The following is a 22975-nucleotide window of genomic DNA, read 5'->3' as shown; positions in this document are numbered from 1 at the left end:
CAGAACAAGGTTACAACAGAACATAGGTGTACCGGTCCTTCAGCAATTGTTCCACGGACAGGAAATAAGTGTTCAACCCAAATCTCATCTGATGTTCAATATAACTAATATTTAGGTTTATATAGAAGAGCTTTCTGCCCACATCTCATTTTAACTCACCTTCAGGCTGGGCCCCCCCCTTCTACTTCTCCAAACTCCCTCCCTAGGGGTCCAGTCCCCCTATTAGGGGAACATTGCTTTAGATTAGAAGAACATCTAGGACAACAAAGAAGCATTCCTTCTCGATTTCATCCTTCTTTACAATGGACTTTACACTGATTTCAGCCTCTCCATTTGGGGCTAGACTTGGGATGCAACTGTGACTGCTGTATGGTTGCTATGAATTCTGTACATAGCATAATGGCAGTGGTTTAAATTTCTTTATGACAAATCAGCAGCGGAACTACTGCCCCCCCCCTTGGGGCCCGTCTGACACCCTCATCTACAGGAATCCGGCACAAAAATTGCATCCAGAGGGCCTGCACCCCAGTCTGCACCCCCTGGGTGCACTAGTTAAGTTACTGTGATAAATGAATAATGTCATTAGAAAGTCTAGCGTTAACTACTTATAATAACTATAAATACATGATATGAGTTACTGGAACCAAATAAAGCTTCCCCATGGAATTATATTCTTCCCCTGAGTGTTGTCATGCCTTGTTCCCAGGCTCATTATGAAAACATTGTAGAAACAGTTGCATTTGATGACATATTTTCTCTAACCGTAACGCTGCCGCCCACATCACTCATGACACTGGTTTATTTAAAAATACGCCACAAAGTCAAATCCATGTCTTAATCCTGCTGCTGTTTACTGAATGGATTTCGCTGGTTACAGCGAGGTCCTATATACAGAGCTGAAGTTAGAAAAATGGGGATTCTGGTCATAAAGGAAGACTTGAGCCCCCATTTGGTTAGGGGGGTGGGATCAGTGAGATGATGGGAGCTACAGGTCAACTAGGGACTCAGAAAAACATGCTCTCTACCCTATCCATGAAACCCATCCTTCCAATTTATGACTGAAATGTTGGAAGCTAGATCTAGAGGCCAACAGAAAACCTGACACCCTGGATCCACTCTCACAGCAATAAGATATGGCTAGACCAAATGGAATACATATATAGGCCTCAGAGAAAATAAGGATGGTTTAATTGGAATTTGTTCAAGGTTGTGGCCCACTAGGATGTCCACTGGTAAGAACAACCCTGATCCAAACTATTGGCTGTGAATGTGAGAGGATAAAAGGTGATTGTGACCTCAGCTAAATTCCAATGTCCATTTAACTGGCTATAAAGCCACTTCTATAATTACATTAAGGGCCTTGAAAAGTCCCCAGCATGTTTAAAGAGGAGAAATACTCCCTGGTAATAAAACTGTAATTGAGAAATCCAGGTGGAGCAAATATCAGCCCTTTAGCATGTGAATAGAGGCTGTTACCTTGAGAAAGAAACCCTTTTATTTTTCCACCAGAACAAACTATTGATCTTCTCGTCCGTCTGAGAGATGCTGTTTAATTAAGTTTGCAAATAGCAAAGCTATAGCCGCAAATGCGCACGCCTGAATGGGGGCTTTATAAGCCAGGCTCATAGTAAATTGTGTTCTGTTTGGTATTCACACAAACAAGGCACATTCCTCCCTTCACCATGGAGAATTTACATGCGGATAAAGGGACAAAAAATATTTATGCAGCTAACAAGAACAGATGCCTTAGGAAAGAAAAGGAGAAAGGAGGAAAGTGCCACAGAGCTTCAGTTTAGGGTTGGATCTTTTCCTCTTAACCATTTAAGTCTTGGCGAGCCCTAGGCAACATGATGCTTTATAATAATTGCTAATTGGCACTCCTCTGGAATTATATTGTTTAGATGGGCCCCGGCTCTCATGGGCCCCCACTGGCCTAGAAATGCTCCCCTTGGCTGCCCAGCTGTTTACTGCACATGCACAATGCTTTTTTCTGTGCATGCGCTCTGCATTTTCCATGCATGTGCGCGGCATTTAAAGGTTGGGAGGGGGCCCCCGGGGACTGCCAGGAGGGCCCTTAATTTTGCAGCCTCGGTGGGCCCCCAAAGCTTCAGTCCAACCCTGATTAATGCCACCTGTGTCCCATGACGCAAGACTTGTTTCAGTTTATTCTGCACCCTCTATTTTTCAATATCACAATTTTACAATATTAGGAGTCCCTTCTAAGTCTGAAAGAACAAAAAGCAGCACCTAATCTCAGTGTTGGACTGGCTCTTCTAGGGCTCACCTGAGAACTGGGAATCCTGGACTCCTTTTCACAGCAATTAGTGCTAAATCTTTGAGACCTAATATAGAGTGATTGAAGAAATGATAAAGGGCTGATGGGAATTGTCCATGGCTGTCGTCCATTAAGGCCTGGGCCCACCAGGAGGACATCTTCTACTCTAGGAGACCAACCCAACCCTGATCTCATTGGTGACAGTGGAGCTACTTTAAATCAATAAGTGGAGGGCAAGGCTGATTCTTATTTATACACACAACTTACAGAATACTCTTATGGGCAAATAGTTCATTGAAGGAGAACCAATTTTAAGCAATATATTTATTATTTACCTGGTTCCTCTGGGCTGGCTTCCACTGTTGGGGTCTCTGTACTTTGGCCAGTGGCGCCAACTGAATGAGAGAAAAACAAGTTGTAAAACTGCTGCAAAAAAGCAGCCACCCAGCACAAAAAACCAATGATGATGCAAAAGAAATAAAAATGCAACCACGTTCTAAGAATCTATACCCCTGACTTTGAAATTCAGCTAATTCGGCCAACAAGTTTGAGCTCAAGATCCTCTCTTACACAGGAATATCCTTGTACAAAGGACCTTGGCTAATAGGGCAAAAGGGTTTAGTATGCCTTTAATATATTCACTGTGCTCCTCCAAGATTTCATTGCAACTCTATTGTGTGATTGAGCCTTTTTACAAACACGTTGTTATGAGCCACAAATACAAACTTTAATTATTATGACCTTAATTAAGAAGGGTTCACCCATGTAATATACCTGCAGCTATAAAGAATTACAAGGGCTTAAGCCAGCCATATGGTGTTTTTTTTATTGAATTTATCTACATAGAGCGAAGGATCTTAAATATGTTGATTGTCAATATATCAGGTTACAAATAAACCACATTTTAGTTTCGGCTGTTGGGAGTAATAAAAGGAGCTCAAGGTTTTCCTATGTGTTAGCATTGAGTTCCAGGGGAAATAGACTTTTATGTGGACCTTTAACTACAAATCCCAGCAGCCCCCAGACAAATTCTGAAGGGCAGATGATTGGCTAAGGCTGATATTAGCATGTCAGTTGCCTTCTTGTCCTACTATAACATTTTATGGCATCTCTAAATGGCATTTCTAATGAAGTTGCTATCAATGTAGGAGAAACAGTTTAATAAACTCCATTCTCGTACATACAAAAGTTAATGTAGAACAGGGAACATATGGTTTAAGTTAGCACTATTACATGTTTCCTATTAAATGGTACTAAATTGTGTATATTTTCAGACGGGTTTGTTTGTGCATTTAAAGCCACAGAGTGCTCAATTATGAGGAATGAAATGCCGAAAAATCTGGTTCCAATAAACAGCATTCTAAATAAAAGGTAGCTAAATAAACGTCCATACTTGTATGGCCCTCATTTCTCATTAAACACCAACTCACAATCACAATATTTATACCTATCTACCGGTGTAATGTTCACGTAGGAGAGGTCACCTACCTTGGTAAAGTTTAAAAAGGGAGAAGAAACCAACCTTTGCACAATACATCCTACATTAAAGAGAAGGTTCGTCCAACTTTAAGTACATGGACCTGTTCTTAGCAACCTTTTATTTGGTTGTTCGTTAGAAGTCACCAGCCCCTTTCAATAACTGGATGTACATATAGCATCCATATATTTTGTTTTTGAGAGAGCACATTAAAGACCTTTCCTATTGTATTTTATTCCTGTGCTATTCCTGCTTCTTCAAACCATTACCATACATAGAATTTACCTGCAGCTTACTAATAATATTTGATATTCCAGGTATTAATATCACCAGCCAGAATAAAAAGGCATTGGAGACATAATAAAGACAATACACCCCACCCACGCTCTCTGTAGTCGCATCTCTACACTAGAAAGGAAAGGCTGGAAATTATCAGCTGGCTTTAAAGAACAGAAAGAGCAGATCCCCCTGTCTCCATCATGTTATAAGTCCATTAAGCCCCTCAATATTAAACTTCGCCAGTACATTCTCCCTTTCCCAAATAAAAAACTGCTGCTTTGGGATTAGGAAGTCTGTTTCCCTGTTTTGTCATTTTAGGAGGTGTTCCTTCATCATTAAAAGATGATGGAGGAATGCCAAAAAAGATGTTTTTTTGCCCTAAAGTTATTTGTAAGGGCTGAGACACACGCTCAGATTCGGGGAGATTAGTCACCCATCGACAAATCTCTTCTTCTTCTTCGGGGCAACTAATCTCCCAGAACTGCCTCCCGCAGGCTAGAATGTAAATCACCGGCGGGGTGTCAATCGGTGCACTCTGTTTTAAAAAGTCGCCCGAAGTCGCCTCACGACTTCATGTGACTTCGGAAAACGAATCGCTCTGAGTGCCCTCACTTCTAATGGAATATATGTGAACAGGACAGATAATCCTAAAGCATTGTCAGTCTTTTAGCAGCTGATTAGTTTCTCATATGGTACAGTGGAACTGATACGCTTGCAGTAGAAACCAGCAGTGCAAAGGAGCTCATTTTCACACCTGTTAGTTTGAATCCCTCGTCTGTGCCACTGTGGCAATTTGCCAGGTCACCCTCACATTCGTCCCCTCCGTTGACCTCAGGGGTAGTGGGTATGGATGTAGGTGCTGGAAAGTGAATAGAACATTATAATGAGACTATAGTTTGTATCCGGCATGATCAGTAATAAGCATTATCATTATTATTAAATGTATTTATATCTAACAATCTTCATAGGAGGCTTCTTGTTTGGGTTCCATGTTAAAGGATATAAACATAATTGATAGAGAAGGAGTGCATTTTCTTCTATTTATCTCCCTCAAGCAGAGCATAGACAAAAAGATTATTGCTGAGAAATAGTATTGTATTATAGCAGCTAAAAATGCTTGTCTCAGTAATGGAGACGCACCAACACACAAACGTATTTTTTTTTGCCTCCCTTCCGTAGCTTGTCTAAATATTTCAAATTATATATATATATATATATATATATATATATATATATATATATATATATATATATATATATATATATATATATATATATATATATATATATATATATATATATATATATAAAAATATCACAAAAGGAGTTGCATTGTAAATTTCAGGGTAAATGTGAAAATGTTTTTCAATAAATATATTGTAAATGCTCTGTTTCCAGCCTCCTGTACAAAGGCAGCTGATGAGCACATGTGCCTTTGCAATAAAGTCTAAGCAAGAATTAAAATGTACAGCCATCAGCCTCTTTCTCTTTGTTCTTCTTCTTTCTCTTTTTTTTCCATTAAAATTTGAAAGGGCTCTAAAACGTCCCCTCTCCTTCATTAAAGAATGACCTGGTGCTTATCTGGAAAGCAATCAAGTTTCCATATATCTCCTGTAAGCTGGTGGATTCCCAGCAGAGACACCACGGCACGGCACATACAAGTTAATGCAATGCAAGACCTCTCTCTCCCTTTGTACTGGCAACATTCAGAGCTTCCCCCAAGGCCTGAATTAATAATAGGACTCAGATCTAATATTATTCTAAGGCACCCGACCCAAATGCAAACCAGGAACTAGCAACGGCCATGGGAAAATGTTACCCTTTCATATTAAAGATGTCTATGTCTTCTTGTCTATCATCTATCTATCTATCTATCTATCTATCTATCATCTATCTATCTATTGTCTATCTATCTATCTATCCGTCTGTCTTTTTGTGTGTCTATTCTATCTTCTTAATTAACCGGACCATACCCTGGAAGATCTGTAGATACAACCAATTCACCAAACAAGAAGATCTTTGGTCTACTTTGCCACCAGTAGTTGGTTCAAATCATACCTCTACTCATACCCATGGTCATATAACACAAGGGGCCCTGTGTAGACCCATTGGAAGAGGATCACTTCCAAGGCCCAGTGTGAAGTTGTGAGTTTTTCTGTAAAGCCTGATATCTGGCACAGCCCTGACCACACATAGGTTGGGAAGGCTGGCATAATAATTAATGATATCCCTAAGGATAAGGTCACTTCTGACATCACTGATAAAGTCTGAGTTTACAGATTTGCTAATTAAATATGTATTGTCCTATAAACATTGCTACACATATGTTCAAATCTGCTCATGTGAGCACACACAAATTTGCACACGACATAGCAATTTATCACATCCTTCTAAATAATGCACGCCCATCCGTTTGTGTGTGCCGTACATAAATGTGCTTTTAGGGACACTGACTTCCCAATCACAGCACATTATAATGATACGTCAGAGCTGACACTGATTTATTAACCCATTAGGTATAGAATGCAGGACGGTAATTCACTTGGCTAGATGCAGGACCTTAACTATACACATTAGCAATAATGACAGTCGCAAATGGCCATAATGGGCCATCAACAGGATATGAAAGAAAGGACATTGCGGCGAACATTAATATTCTTTCTATTAAACCTTGTAGATTCAGGAAGATCGGACTTCAGATGGATTATCAGTGGCTAAATGCAAAAGCATTAGGGATAATGTAAGCCCCGCTTTGCCTTTAATGAATACACTAGATATCTAGAGCTTCATTTATAAATGAAATCAATAGCACTGAGAAGTATTTATATAAAGAATATGCTTGACTAGGCTGATAAAAAATGTTTGTGGTGGGTTTCCATTGGCTTTCTGGCCACCTTCTGGAATAAGTATCAAACCTACAGGTAGATGTAAGAGAATTCCAACCAGTATAAAAGAATATCTATTGTATTGTCATCTATATACCACCAAATATGCTTCCCAGTCTGAATTTCAGCATTCCCATGGATTCATATATAACTACAAGTGTTTCTTATTGCAATATATATTTAGATACGTACTTTCCACTTCGCAGCCCAACAGCTCCAGACGCAAAGCCAGTCCTGATGCGGATGCTCTTTCAGGAATGATGCGAATAAAGCGCGTTGTAATGTGCGCAAAAGTCCGCAGTTCGGGGGTATCATAATTTGTATTACCTTCAAAGGTCTAAATAGAAAGAATGGGGTTAATAATACATCAGTTGTTCAATGTTTATTTTTGTAGCTTCAAAACGGGCACATTTTGGGGCAACACACAGGCATGTTTGCTCAGTTTTCACAAAAATTGCCTGGCTATTAAATATACATCAAATATCTTCTTTGCAGAAATACAATTTCTCTTTTTGTGATACAGGAAAGGTCTCCATGCCTTTGTATTCAGGCAACCTGTTCTTTACAATGACCTCCCATTTAGTGAGCAGCCTTATCTGAGTGTTACACAGTTTGATTTTATCTCTTGGTATCTGCATGTCAGACAAATATTCCTGTTCCTTAATATTAAAAATATGCCAAAAATGAAATATTTATAAAATATTTAAAAAACATTTGGAGGAAGATAGTGTTGAACAGTTATTGTGAATATTTCAAGAGCAAACAGAAACTTGGAAGAGTGCTCATGTTATAGAGTTTTCATTCTTTCCCTTGATGATGAACCTATAGACTTGTAGAGAAGAAACGGTGCATGCAGTCCCCCCCCCACAACACTCAACCTCATTATATCAGTCCTCCATGTTCTAATGCTTGACAAATGGCAAGCCAAGAGCCAAAGAGAATAACTTAGATCTGCCATTGTTAACTCATGATCACAGGATGAGCTATGTTGAACTGTTTGGCCATATTGTTGCAGGTAGGGCAACAAACATCCCAGGTATGGCAGAACTTTACTACTTCAGTATTCTGCTCACTAATGTATCTAAGATCCAAATCATCAATTCCATCTCACCTTTGGCTTGTTCTTGCTGGAATCCATGATCATTTCCCACTCGGTTCCATTATTACTGTATCCAATTTTGAACTTTCTCATAAACACTTTGTTTTCCTTATGCTTTCCTCCTTGGATGATGACCCCACGCACGATTTTTTCTTCTGCAAGGTCAATCTGAAGCCATTCCTTGGTGTAGGGATGAGTGTTTGAGGGGGGCAATGCCCAGCCGGAGCGGCTTGTTACAAGACGAGCAAGTTCAGGAACCCAGTTGCGATCCACCTGGCTAGATGCTGTTATCTGAGAGTCAGATATAAGTCCGGACACCATGCCCAGCATTCTGGAACATGGATAATCTGCAGGACATAGAAATGGATGTGAATTTAATGGTACTGGTCACGCTCCATATCTTAGGAACATGTAAGTGTAAATTATAACATGAATTCTAGACCAGTTATTTTTAACTAAATATAACTGAATTACTAATTATGCTTAACGACTACAGCCATCGGCCTAGGGAATTCCAGAAATTTGTTTTTTGGGTCTAAATGTCTAGATAGATGAATATACAGACATTTAAGTAATTCTAATCTATAGCTATTTGGCTGCTGTTGACCTAGACAGGGGTGAAACCACAGATCCACTAGCTGCTGGGGAGCCTGAAAGAGTAGGGGGTGCAGTAGAAAGGTAGGGGTGCAGTAGAAGTCCTCCTAGCCACAGCAGAAAATAAAGATCAGTTTAAATTCTGCTTAGAGTTGCACCCCCCTGGAAGATGGTAGGCTGGCCATCCTTTTATAATGATTCCCAAATTTGTGTCTCCATTTCCCCCCCCCCCATACAACTCCCCAAAACTTCTACTATACAATCAAGTGGTGAAGCATCTTGGGTTTTATAGCGAACCAACAATGAGAAAGTAATACAATCAATAAAATATGCACCAGGTCTAGTAACCCATAGGAATAATTCATATTTGTCCTCAACAGATGATCAAAATACTATCTGTTACTAGGGGTTTATAGACCTGGTGCAAACTTTGTGACTTTTATTAAATTACTTCCAAAGTTTGGGGAATCATTTGATTTGGCTGAATTCTCAGATGATGGCAAAAGGATTAGAAAGGAGGAGAAAGAGAGTCTGCTAAACCCTTAAAATACATGGAGCTCTGTAGCTGCCAGCTCAGTAAAATCAAGCGGAAATCAAGGAAGACAGATTAATCCCTAATGAAATGAAAGAGGGATAAAATGTCATCACCGCACACTTTAAATATCAACTGATAAAAGGTAATGGTACGATAAAACAACAACATAACGTACGGCAGCTACAGGTCATTGAAAGAATGCCAAGAATGCTGAGAAGGAGTGTACAGTACATCTTCTCATCTACAGCATGATAAAGTAAATAAAGTCTATTTATCAGTCAGTGTACACTTTCCCTTAAACCGTTCATCCCAATTTAGCCTTTGGTCTAGATTATTTGCAGTCAAGTTAGGCTCCTTGAGGACTACTGCTTAGTATTTCTGCTCTAAAATTAGTAATGTAATAGCAACTCAAATGCATTAAGTGACTTTCTAGGGGCAACCATTTAAGGGTCTATTCATTGAAGCCATAATTGACATATAACTGGAATGTTGCATGCCAAATTGCCTGTTTAACATGCTAAAATGAAATCACCAGCTATCTTAATGGGGCCATGAATAGGAAATTGATTCTAAATGCTAAGGATAATGCCATTTACATTTGCGATATTTGAGATAAGTGACATTAGCAAAAATAAAGATCTTCATCTGGGTAAGGAGGCCAAGGCAGCCATTTTGGCCAACGTCACGTGGTTGGGGGGAGAAAAGAAGGAGTACATGCAGTTAAGGTCAAGGCTAAAATTCAGCTGCCGCATCCCTAAATTAAAATCTAAAGTCAATTCTTTCTTTAATGAATCTCAGCTCTAGATGTCACGAAAGCTTTGTAGATTCAAAGGATTGGCGATTACAGGAAAGCTCCCTCAGGAACGCGGTGAATCAGTCTAAATCAGCCGAGAGACCGCTGCATGAAAACTCTTGTTACAGGAAAAAATGCACCCTTTTCATAAATTTAATTTGCATTCCTTTAAAGAGAAACTACAATGCGTTACAGTGTGCACTTTTGAACACATAATGGGATGGCCTTACATATTTCTGGACATCTTATAACAAAGTTTGAGATATATGAAAGCACAGTTGTATCAGCAATTGTTTCAAGATTATATAGGCGTTCAGCAGGCCTATGAATAGGTGTATACATGAGAGCAAAAAGGTCATCTCTGCCAGCCTCAACAACCTAAATGCCCTTATTGTCCTAGACACTCTTCTGTCCTATATTTTGGGACCCAGTGCTCTTACAACAGGCTAGAGTGGGGCACTGCTAAGTATCCTAAGGAGGTGTGGTTTGATGTTATTTGGGTGTAGCCAGAAAAATAGGGCTGTAATGGCACTCTCAATGCATGGTCAAACCTTTGAATTTCCTCCTTGCCTAAAAATCAATGATCCCCAACATGTGGCTCCAGTGCAATATGTTGCTCATCAAAATGTTGCTGAAAGTGGCCTCAAAGCAGGTGCTTACGTTTTAATTCCTGGCTTAGGGGCAAGTTTTGGTTATATAAAACCAGAAGCACTGCTAACCAGTGACCCCATTAGACTGGCAGTTCAACTAGGGGCTACCAAATAGCCAATCAAATCACTTATTTGGCAACCCCAAACCTTATTCATGCTTGTGTTGCTCCCCAAATCTTTTTTACAGTTGAATGTGGCTCGTAGAAAAGGTTGTGGATCCCTACTGTAGAGGGTGATAAAATAAATCAATACCAGTATAGGTATTTCCTGAACAATCCACAATTCTACAGGAATATTTGAGGATACTGAATCTCTATAAAAAGGGGAATTAAGAAATAACAGCATCTACAATGTTGAGCTCATAGCCCCACATCTGTTTGGGATGCTACAGGTTGTTCTTCAAGCATCTGACATCAACCTTCCATATTCATTTGAAGAAAGCACCATATGTTGAGACAATCTAACCCAGGGGTCCCCAACCTTTTTTACCCATGAGCCACATTCAAATGTAAAAAGAGTTGGGAATCAACACAAGCATGAAAAAGTCCCTTGGCGTGCCAAATAAGGGCTGTGATTGGCTATTTGGTTGCCCCTATGTGGATTGGCAGTCTACAAGAGGCTCTACTTGGCACTTTACTTAGTTTTTATGTGATTAAAACTTGCTTCTAAGCTTGGAATTCAAAAATAAGCACCTGATTTGAGACCGCTGAGAGCAACATCCAAGGGGTTGGAGAGCAACATGTTGCTCACGAGCTACTGGTTGGGGATCACTGAATTCTAACCCAACCCTAGTATATTATCTTCAGTTATTCATCCTGTAAACCAAGGAATTTCTATCAATCTCAGAAAAAAAAAAATCGAAGCTGCTTTTAATGAGCCTTTTGTTCTGGGAGCTGCTCCGTGACACGTTATTAAAGGTCCTGTTATGTTTTGCTTTGACCAAAGTAAAAAAACCTAAACATTTTCTTATTTTTGAGGAGCGGCGAGGTACCAAATGAAGATATACAGCTGCACTCAGGTGTTGATTTCACATTAAATTGATACCTGGGGACATACGATGGTAGGAGTCAGGTGCAATCAAGGCTTAATTGCACACACTGGGGCTTTAGGAATATCAGCAAAAGCGACGCGGCTGGTGCTAAATTGGCTTGTTAAACCAAAACAATAATGTTGCATGTACCAGTATGAATATGCAATCATATCAATTAATAATAAAGGTGCAGCCTCAACAAAGTGTCACTGACACAAAATAGAGACACTGTGTAAAAAACCAAAAAGGTTACATTAAATTTTGCTTGGTTGTGTCAAAGTGATTAACGTAAAGGGAACAAGGAGGCATAAAGCATCCCTCTGGGTAATCTTCCTTGCTGTAATGGGAACTATCACTGCATTCTCTGAAATGTTAGTCACCATTTCCCAACAATCCTGCACAATGTCATAATATGCAAGGAACAAATGACATCTGAATAACCTGCCTTATACAATAATCTGGTAATTGTGACATCATGACTAATAATCCATGGAAAACATTCCACTAACTGGCAGGTCGATGCTCGTTATGTACAGGTGTCAGGGTCAAAAGCTAAATCCCTTCACACAGATAACCTTTAATATCCTTATAATGAACAGAAGGGGATGTATTGTCCTGGGTTTTAATTACCCACACGTGAGTCTAAGATGTCAATAGGCTTCAAGTCATGTGCAGAATAATGATACAGTCATAGTTTGAGGAGCCGTGCTATTCTCAAGTGGAAAACCATCTTTCATTCTGTTATTACTGACAAAGTCTAGGCTAAGAGACAGAAGGTAGTTTAAGGCACATCATGCCTGGGGGTGTAAATGCAGTCCCCCCCTTCTAAGGGTGGTGGCACACGGGGAGTTTAGCCACCCAGGGACAAATCGTCTCTACTGCAGGTGACTAATCTCCTCGAAATGCCTTTCTTAGGGCTATAGCACATGGGGAATTCTGAGTGCTACTCAGGCTTTTATAGGTGTTTCCCGCTGCACCCACTTGTTTTGCATACAGCATGAGGTTCTTCCTACAAGATCTTACCTGTAATTTTACAGCCATAGAGTTCAAATCTCAGGGATATTCCATTTTCCCATGTAACCGGACGGAGTCTAACAAAGCGAGTGATAACAGGTTTAGAGAATGGCCGGTAGACTACATCAGTTGCGTCAGTATTCCCTGTAAAAACCTGTGAAAGGCAAAGGGAATCATCAGGAAACAAACCCAACAATCCATGTCCAGAGTTCTGCATGGCGAACAATCTATGCCGACGGGGAGGGCTGCAAACCTTGTGTGGGGCCTTTTCATATAGAGCAGAGATGCCCAACCTATGTACTCTAGCTGTTGGGAGGCTGGGACTTTTATTTCAACAACAGATAGATGGCTAAAAAGCCTGACATACAATAAAAAGAAAAAGTCATTGTGCTTTTATCGACATTTTTTACCCAAGGGCAGGGGCGTAACTCCAGAAGAAGCAGACCTTGCAGTTGCAGGGAGGCCCAGGAGGTATATCCACAAAGCCCTAATTAACATACAATTTCAATAAATATTGGTAAAACAGGTCAACCTCTAGACATTTTGGCTGACTGAAAAATAATTTGCTGTGGGGCCCAGTGATATCTAGTTACACAACTGCCAGCAAGGTCCTAATTAATGAACATTTTCAACATATCTTGGTAGAATAAGTCAATTTATCAATGGTTTGGGGTCCTAAACTGAATTTGTTGTCTGTCCCAGTAACTTCTAGTTCTGCCACTGCCCAATGGGCCCCTCTCATGCTGTGGTCTAAATTACATTTCTGCCCTACCATAGAACTTGGCCAAGTATATTTTTGAATGGCCACAACATACTCTCCAGTGCTTTCTCAACTATCACAAATTCCAAGCGGTTGGTAACTTATATAAAGGGAATCCCAACAGTAAAACCATACAAAATATAAAATTATCACTGAAATACTTATTTATTAAGCCATCCAAATATATCGGCTATGTGCAACTTTTGCAATAATTCTCCTTTAAAGACATTTCTCCAGCCCCGAGGCAGTTCATATTCTGTTTATCAAGCTTCTAAATCATATTTGTGCTGGCATATTTCCCTACATTCCTGCCAGCATAAGGAAATATAAAATCAGATGCCTTGTGGGTGCCTGATCAGGGGAATTTATTCTATTTTCTTCTCATTTGCTGGAAAGCAGTCTAAAAAAAATATGTAAAAACCTGGTACTTGAGTGACATTCTTCATGCTAAGAATCGAAGCGTAAATTTGTTCCATTGACTTCAGTGGGTTACGCCAGTTTTGAGGTGGTATAAATAACTGGCATCATGGTGTTAATCTAAGACCCCAAACCTTTATAAATAAACCGATTAGCTCTTTGTAATGAATTCATCCTGTGATCACTGTGTTAATTCACGCACAAGGACTACAACTGAGCTTTATAAATTCACCACTGATTTTACACCATCGTAATTTTCATTTTTTTTTGCCGTTTAGGGGCCTGTTGTAGTTTTATGGTTCCTTTTTCTTGCATTCAATATATGAGCCTCATAAGTCCTTTTAAATTGCCCAGGTTTGCTTGGGATCATCGTAACACTGGCGAACTGCCCGTGCTCGGAGGAGAATTGAACAGCAGAGGAAAATAAGCCCAGAAACTGCTTCCTTGACATTTTAATATTTGCTATTATCGTGTTTAAAATTCTTTGGAGTTGCTATTATTTTTAATTTACCTAGAGGAATAAAAATAAAGAAAAAGGAATGTTCAGACACGTACCAGATGTTTGTTTCCATCTTTTAGGGTAATCCAGTCTTCCCCATTGGAGCTAATGTCAACCTTGTAGGATTTCACAAAGTACTTTTTCTTGGTTTCTTTGGAGATGGCTCCCTGGGTCCCTATTCCGGAGACAAAGCGAAGGTTTTCAAGGTCTACCTGCAGAACGGGAAACAGAAAGGAAAATGTAGTTTTATGAGACCACCAGGGAAGTGTACACTGTGCTTATATATATTTCCTTCTCAGATAAAGCCCCCCTGCCTTGCCATAGGCAATGATAACATATCAATGACCAATTCTGACCACTGCTTTCTACGAGGAACCTCAGCCACATTGAATTATAAGATTGTATCGGCCAATCGAACACAAAACTACACCGATGATTGTTGCCAAGAAGGGATGTTTATATCTAGCATAACATCACCGTCACTTTTTGATAGTTGGGCTACATTTCTAGATAGGACACAACTCTCACAAATAATCTATTTGTCAGCATTTGGCCCCTAAAATGGAATAGGTCCCCTCTCACAAAAGAAACAATGAAATGGCCATTCCATGCATTCCAGTCAATGAAGGAGATTTATGTTTAGCCACAAGCAGCCTCCGACACTTAATTTCATTCTGATCCAGAAAGAGAAGCATCACAAAGGCGGCTTGTGTGGAAATCCTAGTTGTGATTCCACTGTTCTGCAATAGACGTGCACTAAAAAAAAAATAGGAATATCCCCCTCCTGTACTTGTGCATTGTTAATTGGTTACGGGATAATGGGCATCCCTCCTCGTTATTAGTTGTTGTATGAATGATCCCACTAAATGAAACTTGAGAAGTAAAACATTGTCCTAGATTTTACATGTCATGGGACAATTATCCACAATTTCACGTTTTGGGGACACTGTTTTAAAATATTGATGTTCTACAAAGATGGCTTTGGGCATACTGGGGGCCACGAAAATATCACGGAGGGCCATGTTTAGCCTCCAGTTATGGAGGGCAACAGGTTGCATATTTTTAAAGAGATTTTTTTCCCCCCAATGTGATTTTTATAACTGCAGCATAAAAATGAATGTAAGAACACTGCAAGCTCTTATGCCTCAAGTAATTTCAGAGTGTTTTGCAAAGCTTGTGTCCAAGCCTACGCTCTCGTCACCACGAAGAGCTCTTCAAAATCTCATGTTCTGTGCTGCTCCACTTCATAGTTCTGTATGATTGGAAGCTCTGGTATATATGGTTTGTGGCTATGAAACCGCCTTGGCCCTGGTGAGGCTGCACCCCCTGTAGTTATACAAATACCAGATTTGGATTATGGGAAATGTAGTTCTCTAGAACACAGGATCCTTAAGTTTAATCATTTTCTAATAAAACAATACAGTTAATTCTATCATCACCCGCCTCAAACTGCCATTCCTTGGCTCCGTTATAGCAACTGGCGGATATGTGAACTGACCAGTTCCCAGATGAGCAAAGAAAAACGGATGGAATAAAATGACTTCACACCTTGGCGCGGGATAAATTCTGCGGGGGCTTGCCAATAGAATCCAATGAGAATTAAAATGCAGGATATAATTGATGGCACTTAAAGTGACAGTTCTCAAGAGAGCGATCTAACTGCTTATCACCGCCGGAATCTGCGCCATGATACTCTTAAATAAATAAATGACATTTTTGCATGAATTTTTTCCCCGGTTGCCATGGGAACGCTGAATGACAGCCAAGTCCATGAAAAAAAAGAGACATTTCCTTCATCGATTTATGCCGCTTGTCTTACTGTTTGCCAGTTATTACTTTTATTGGGACTGTAAATTAACCATCCGTCTCTGTGGCTCCCAATCAATAACCAATAATAAGGGCAGAGGGAAATATATCAAATGGAGCCACTGTGCAGTAAAAACAATTTTTAACTATTTATAGTGTTTTGAAGACTTAGCGGCAGCTCCAACAGCTTTATCACTTTGGCCTAGGTTTTAAAGGGCTAAGCACTGTACAAAGCAGCCCCTCCACCCAGTGCTCCAGTTGTTGCTTATATATAGTACAAGGACGATTACTGGGAAATGTAGTTGAGCTAACTGCAGGCTGGACATCCATGCTAGAAATGAAGATGCTTATAGGATGCTCATGGCTTGTTAAAGTGATTACATAAAAGAGAGATGGGATAGGCTGAATCCTTGCCAGTCCTTATCAATCAGTTTACTAAAACTGGACAACTGGCCCAAATCTGTGTTTTAAACACAAACTGACTGTGCTGCTAATTGTGCCCCAAAAAAATAGATTTTTTCCCTAGCATGTCATATAGTATGGCATCTCCTTCTCTTTGTTATGCCCTGGTTGTGCACCATAATAATGATTTTATTAGCAGTTAGACACATTTGGAAAGGCAAAAGGAATAACCTTTGAGTTCTGCACTGAGTTTTTGGTACATTCTCTGCATATGCGCTAATACTGTATAACCAGACATATGACTGTACGCCCTACGTGCTTCATTGTACAGGTATAGTTATCCAGAAAGCTCTGAATTACGGGAAGGTTGTCTCCCATAGACTCCATTTTAATCAAATAATTCAAAAATGTAAAATTTATTTCCATATTTTTTCTGTCATAACAAAACAGAATCGTCTACAGCAGGGATCCCCAACCTTTTGAAGCCGTGAGCAACATTCAGAAGTAAAAGGAGTTGGGGAGCAACACTAGCATGAAAAATGTTCTTGGGGTGCCAAATAAGTGCTGTAATTGGCCATTTGGTAGCCCCTATGTGGATTGTCAACCTACATTGAGACTCTGTTTGGCAGTACACCTGGTTTTATACAACCAAAACTTGGCTCCAAGCCTGGAATTAAAAAATAATCACCTGCTTTGAGGCCACTGGGAGCAACATCCAAGGGGTTGGAGAGAAACATGTTGCTCACGAGCTACTGGTTGGGGACCACTGGTCTACAGGTAAGGGGTTATCCGAAAACCCTTTATCCAGAAAGCTCCGAATTGCGGAAAGGCCATTTCCCATAGACTTCATTTTATCCAAATAATTGACATTTTTGAAAATGATTTCCTTTTTCTCTGTAATAATAAAACAAGACATTGTACTTGATCCCAACTAAGATAATTAATCCTTAGTGGAAGCCTATTGGGTTTATTTAATGTTTACATGATTTTCTAGTAGACTTTGGGAAGATCCACATTAAGGAAAAATCTGTTAAACGGTGTCCCCAGTATTCTGGATATCAGGTCCCATACCTGTACTTGATTCCAGCTAAGATATAATTAATCCTTATTGGAGGCAAAATAAACCTATTGGGTTTATTTCATGTTTAAATAATTTTTAGCAGCATTATGGTATGGATATCCAAATTAAGGAAAGATCCCTTATCTGGGAAAACCCCTGGTCCTGAGCATTCTGGATAACAGGTCCCATACCTGTACTGCAGGAGTACACCCAGCCCCTCCATATCTGTGAGCCCACACTCTCAATGAATCCCAAAGCAACATTCAGAAAAAAGGAAGCCGACCTTACTTAAAGTAAAAAACACAACTTTTATGTTCCATTTATGGCCCCTTTAAAGCCAGATATTATTTTCCAGCCATGCCAATTCTACTGATTAGGAACTCATGTAAAAACACACAAAGAAATGACACAGTCAGTCTGGTATTTAACAAACGCTGAAGGCTGTGCCTTATTTACTGCCTTCCCTTTACTGCAAATACTTCTCGCTCTCCTACGGGGAACACTCATATGTCACACTGCTTTCCCTCCCATTTGCTATGTTTTTGTTTTGTTTTTACAAGAGGAGCATTTCCTAATGTCCTTTAAAAAAAAAACCATTTAATTGTTTTTCTCTGTATCCACCACTTCTACTTTGTCTTGTATTTCCAAATAAAGCCCAAGCTCTGTAACCCATAACAATTCTCAAAATAGTTTAAAATAAAAGTGCATGTGGGGTAACCTTTAATCGCTGACCACTTGTTAAAGCCGGAGCAATTCATTAATGGCAGCTGTAAAATGGCATTTTAGTGAAATTCATCCATTGCCTTCAATTAGGCCCATAAAGCAAAAAATGCATCCATTAAGCATCAGGAAGCGGTTGATCACGCAGACGGCTACAAAATCTCTGCTTCTCTCGATGCCACCACTTTTAATGAGCAGGGCTATTACGCAAATGGGTAAATCAATGCCTCCAATGTGGCGGCGGGCCAAAAAGAAGGGCAAACAACACATATGATTTGCAGCGGCAGATAAAAGAGCACCGGCTATTCATATATGTCATAATTGGCACGACTGTGTTATTTAATTTAGGGCCCCCCTTTCCAGATTGAATACTGAGTATATTGGCCGGGCAGTAATTATCGGCTCTGTGTGTGCTTCTCAGATTCAATGGATATCATTGTTGGATTGAAAGCTGCATATTGAACCGCTGCTCCTTATTGAAAAGGAGGGCGTTTGGGTAATTATTGGAGGATTTAGATTAATCTCTAAGCTCTGTGTGCAGGGATCTTATTTCAAGTTATTTTGGTTAACCGCATCTGTCCCTGAGCATCAACAGCATTAATATCTATTTAAAATGATCTGTATATACACATACACACGTGATTCACAGTATTATTGAGTCTGAATATTATGTGTGATATTATTGCATCAGTGAAGGCAAACACATACAGCTATATTCAACACTCCAGAGTCAGTTGATATTTACTAAGGGTCGGATTTCGAAGTGCAAAAAACTTCGAAATTCGACTAGGGAATAAGGTAGTTCGACATTCGAAGTCGAAGGATTTTTAAAATCGATTCAAACGATTTAATCGTGCGATTTTACCAAAAATCCTTTGATTTCTCAAAACTTGCCCAAACACTCAAGATAGGTTATAGGAGGTCCCGCATAGGCTAAACAGCAATTCGGCAGGTTTAAGATGGCGAAGTGTCGAAGTCGAACTTTTTTAAAGAGACAGTACTTCGATTTTCTAAGTCGAAGTTTTTCACTTAGAATCAAAGTCGAATTTGGGCCTATTTGATGGTCGAAGTATCCAAAAATTACTTAGAAATTCAAAGTTTTTGAAATTCGAAAATTCCTTAGTAAATGTGCCCCTAACTGTTTTAGACTGAGGTATGCAATGCCCACTGGAGCTGCTATCCCAGGGGCCCCAACACCCCGATAGGGCCCCTACCACTCGCCCTCTAACTCACTACCAGCCCCTCCACTCCATGCACGCACTGTCCTTGCCATAATCAGGGGAGGGAGCGCAGGTGGGGATCGTGTCTGGGTTAGCAGAGACCACTAGTTTTTTCCCCATTACCCCACTGTCCCAGTCCAACTGTAACGTCAGTTGGACCCGTAGGTACACTCGGATGCACAGGGCACCCCTGTAGATTCCAGTGTTTACCGACACCCTTTTGGGGCCCCAGGCTTTCTGCTGCAGAACCTACAAGGAGGAGTGCGTAGTCCAGAACAAGGTACCGGCAAGTATTTAAATAAGACGTAGTCGAAGATCAGGCAAAAGGGTCAAGGCAGACGGTTGTAATCGAAGTAAATAATCAGGCAGGAGTCAAGAACCAGGAATTCAAGCACAGAAAAAACGCTTTGGCGGGATCTGTAAACAGAAGCCAGCTTGGGCACTGTCAAAATGGAGAATCAGCTTTTTGGAGCCCAAAATTCGAAATCCGCACCAAAAGATGACGTCATGACACTCACCATCAAAACGTCATGATGCTCAGCGTCAACCGCCAGCAAAGTGACGCCGGCATCAGTTCTAATCGCTTGACAGCAGCGCCCCTTCAATCGAGAAGAGACACGCCGGGAGGCAAGAATACCGGAGTATATCCCGGCGTATCTTACACCGACCCTGGGTACTAGACACTAGAACAGAAGCTTGATGATTGTTTTACATGCCATCAATGAAAGCCTTAAACTAGAGGTACAGGTATGGGATCTGTTATCCAGAAATATGTTATCCAGATGGGTTTGAGTTCTGGGAAGGCCATCTTCTATGGACTCCATTTTAATAGAATAATTCACTTGTTTGTGTAAATCGCCTTTTTCTGGGTTAAAATAGAACCATACCTTGTATTTGATCCTAAGATATCATTAATCCTTCTTGAAAGCAAAACCAGCATATTTGGTATATTTAATGCTTAAATGATTTTTTAGTAGATCCAAATTACTGAAAGACCCTTTATCTGGAAAATCCCTAGCCCAGAGCTTTGTTCTGGATAACAGGTCCCATACCTGTATATGAAAGATAATATCCAGTCACATTAAATAAAATCTTGCAACAAAGATTTAATATTATTCTTTTAATACTAATTGCTAATGGTAATTAAATTTATTAATATTAAGGATAAATCATGCCAACAGCGGTATCCTGTAATGAAACATTTCATTATTGAATTATGTGCTAGTGTTTTCACTGCAAACGACATATTTTATGACTCAGAACTTAGATACCAAGGGCAGAGTTTATAAAGCATTGCAAAGACAATATCAGGAACAATAAGCCAGAGTAGGCTGAGCCCTGAGAATGACAAGGACATTTGAAGGAGAAAAAAAAAGTATAAATGATAATTATTGTCTTCCATTTGGTGGATGTAGCTGAATACCAGGTGATAGCCTCCATGTAGTAATTGAGATACAACTTACAAGAAGCCTAGAGACTCACAGGTTGGACATTCCTAATATACAAAGGTGTACCCTTTAAATTGGGGCACCACACTTCTTGCACTCCAAGTGCCACCTCTAAGTCCAACTCCATCAAGCTCTACTTGGTGACACTGCCAAGACCTAGGATGAAATGCCACCAATTGTTTCAGAGCTGCTTATCTTTCTCTGTCCTACCAATGAACATGTCCTACCATCTCACAACTGCAAAGGATTCATATCTAGGCAACGTTGGACCTAGTTGCTGCCTTCCCTTCAAACTTTGATGCCAACATCAAGGTAGCTCCTCTTGAAACAGCAGCAAGCTTAGCAACCATCATCACTGCAGCTCTATCTAAGTCAGGAGTGCCTCTACTTTACTAATGGGTGGTCTACTTTTAGCGATGTTGTCCCATTATGATCTACCTCCATTAAACCATTGTTAGTATTCTGTTCTACAGAAAGTATTATTTAAATACTGATTTATGGGAAAATTTATATTGCTATATTTAACAAACCACTATTTCTTATGTAACCTTAACATAATAATTATCTGAATGAAAAGCATGAAACAGGAGGGTGATTTAGACAAGTTGTTTGTTGACAGTGTCTTGAGATCTACTGATCACCAGCTAAAGGTCTACTGGTAGATCCTGATCTACCTTTTGGGCACCCCTGATCTAAGTGTTCCTCAACACTGAGCCCCTTGACTACAGAACTACTCTTCAGAATCGGCGCCCAAAATTCAAAATCCGCACCAAAAGATGACGTCATGACACTCACCATCAAAACGCGAACGTCATGATGCTCAGCGTCAAACGCCAGCGAAGTTCTAATTGTGTGACAGCAGCGACGGGCGCGCCTGCGCCCCTTCAATTGAGAAGAGACACGCCGGGAGGCAAGAATACCGGATAATAAATGATAATTATTGTCTGTATTCCATTTGGTGGATGTAGCTGAATACCAGGTGATAGCCTCCATGTAGTTATTGAGATACAACTTACAAGAATCCTGGAGACTCACAGGTTGGACATTCCTAATATACAAAGGTTTACCCTTTATAAATGTAAGACCCGTGTTCTTTAATTGCTCAGGGTATTGGTAGCACTGTATATTAGTGATGGTTGAATTTGTCCCGTTTCGCAGAGAAATTCGTGAAACGAGAATTTTGCCGCCCACGTCAATTCTGACGCTCGCGTCAAATTTGGAAGCTAGTGTTAAAGTTAATGGGCGTCTGAATAACGTTGACGTGCCATGGTTTTGACGTGACCGAATTTATTCGCCCATCACTACTGTATATCCATAACCTTTTCCCTAGTACCAGCTATGCGGTTCTATGGGAAGAAACAGTTGGTGCCTGGCTGCCAGTTCTAAGCTGCCAGTAATTCCCTTCTCACATATCGTATCTCCTTTATACTTGGGCTATTTATAAGCACTCACTATTCACCTGTTTCCAATAGCAATAACACACTGACAACCAATTTACATTCCAATATCTTTAAAGCCAGTATAAAATGAGCCTCATAGCTCCGGTATTAAACGTAAATTACAATTTAATTGCCAGATGGGAAAAACATGGTATCTCTCCTACTTTATTAAAAAAAAACCCAAACAAAAACCTCTCCTGACTAGATTATTTTTCACTTAATTTAATTTGCCCTGGGAGGGCTAACCTCAAGATCAGCCTCTCCGTTGTTTTGCACAATTGACGGGGGAGGCATTCCAAAATAAATATACAGACCCACACCAAATCACACAAATACTAATAGGCAAAAACATTAACAAAGGGACAACATAATTGCAAAGGCTGCGTAAAGTGGAGAAGTAAATGAAAACGCAGTGAGATGTGAGACTGCATTCAAAGATGATCTTGCCTTATAAAATGTGATGATCATTCGATTTAAAGGGAAACTGATTTCCAAACTAATTTCTCTGCTTCCCTGGTATTCCACAGTAGTGGTAGATGTGGCTTGTACTGGTAATGGTACTAGGATCTAGAA

The 22975-nt window shown here is 40.0% G+C and overlaps 1 protein-coding gene across 1 annotated transcript in view; it reads right to left on the bottom strand.

Moving 5' to 3' along the window:
* Window positions 1-22975, bottom strand: part of nrp1.L (neuropilin 1 L homeolog) — a 113441-nt gene that overhangs the window by 11164 nt on the left and 79302 nt on the right. Inside the window, 6 exon segments of the mRNA NM_001087911.1 lie at window positions 2611-2670; window positions 4786-4890; window positions 7109-7253; window positions 8028-8362; window positions 12641-12785; window positions 14364-14519. Of these exon segments, the coding sequence (NP_001081380.1) occupies window positions 2611-2670; window positions 4786-4890; window positions 7109-7253; window positions 8028-8362; window positions 12641-12785; window positions 14364-14519 (946 nt within the window).

Source organism: Xenopus laevis, chromosome 6S (genome assembly GCF_017654675.1).
Source record: "Xenopus laevis strain J_2021 chromosome 6S, Xenopus_laevis_v10.1, whole genome shotgun sequence".
NCBI lineage: Eukaryota > Metazoa > Chordata > Amphibia > Anura > Pipidae > Xenopus > Xenopus laevis.
Note: the sequence above shows the minus strand (reverse complement) of the source record. Positions and strands in the feature narration are given on the sequence as shown.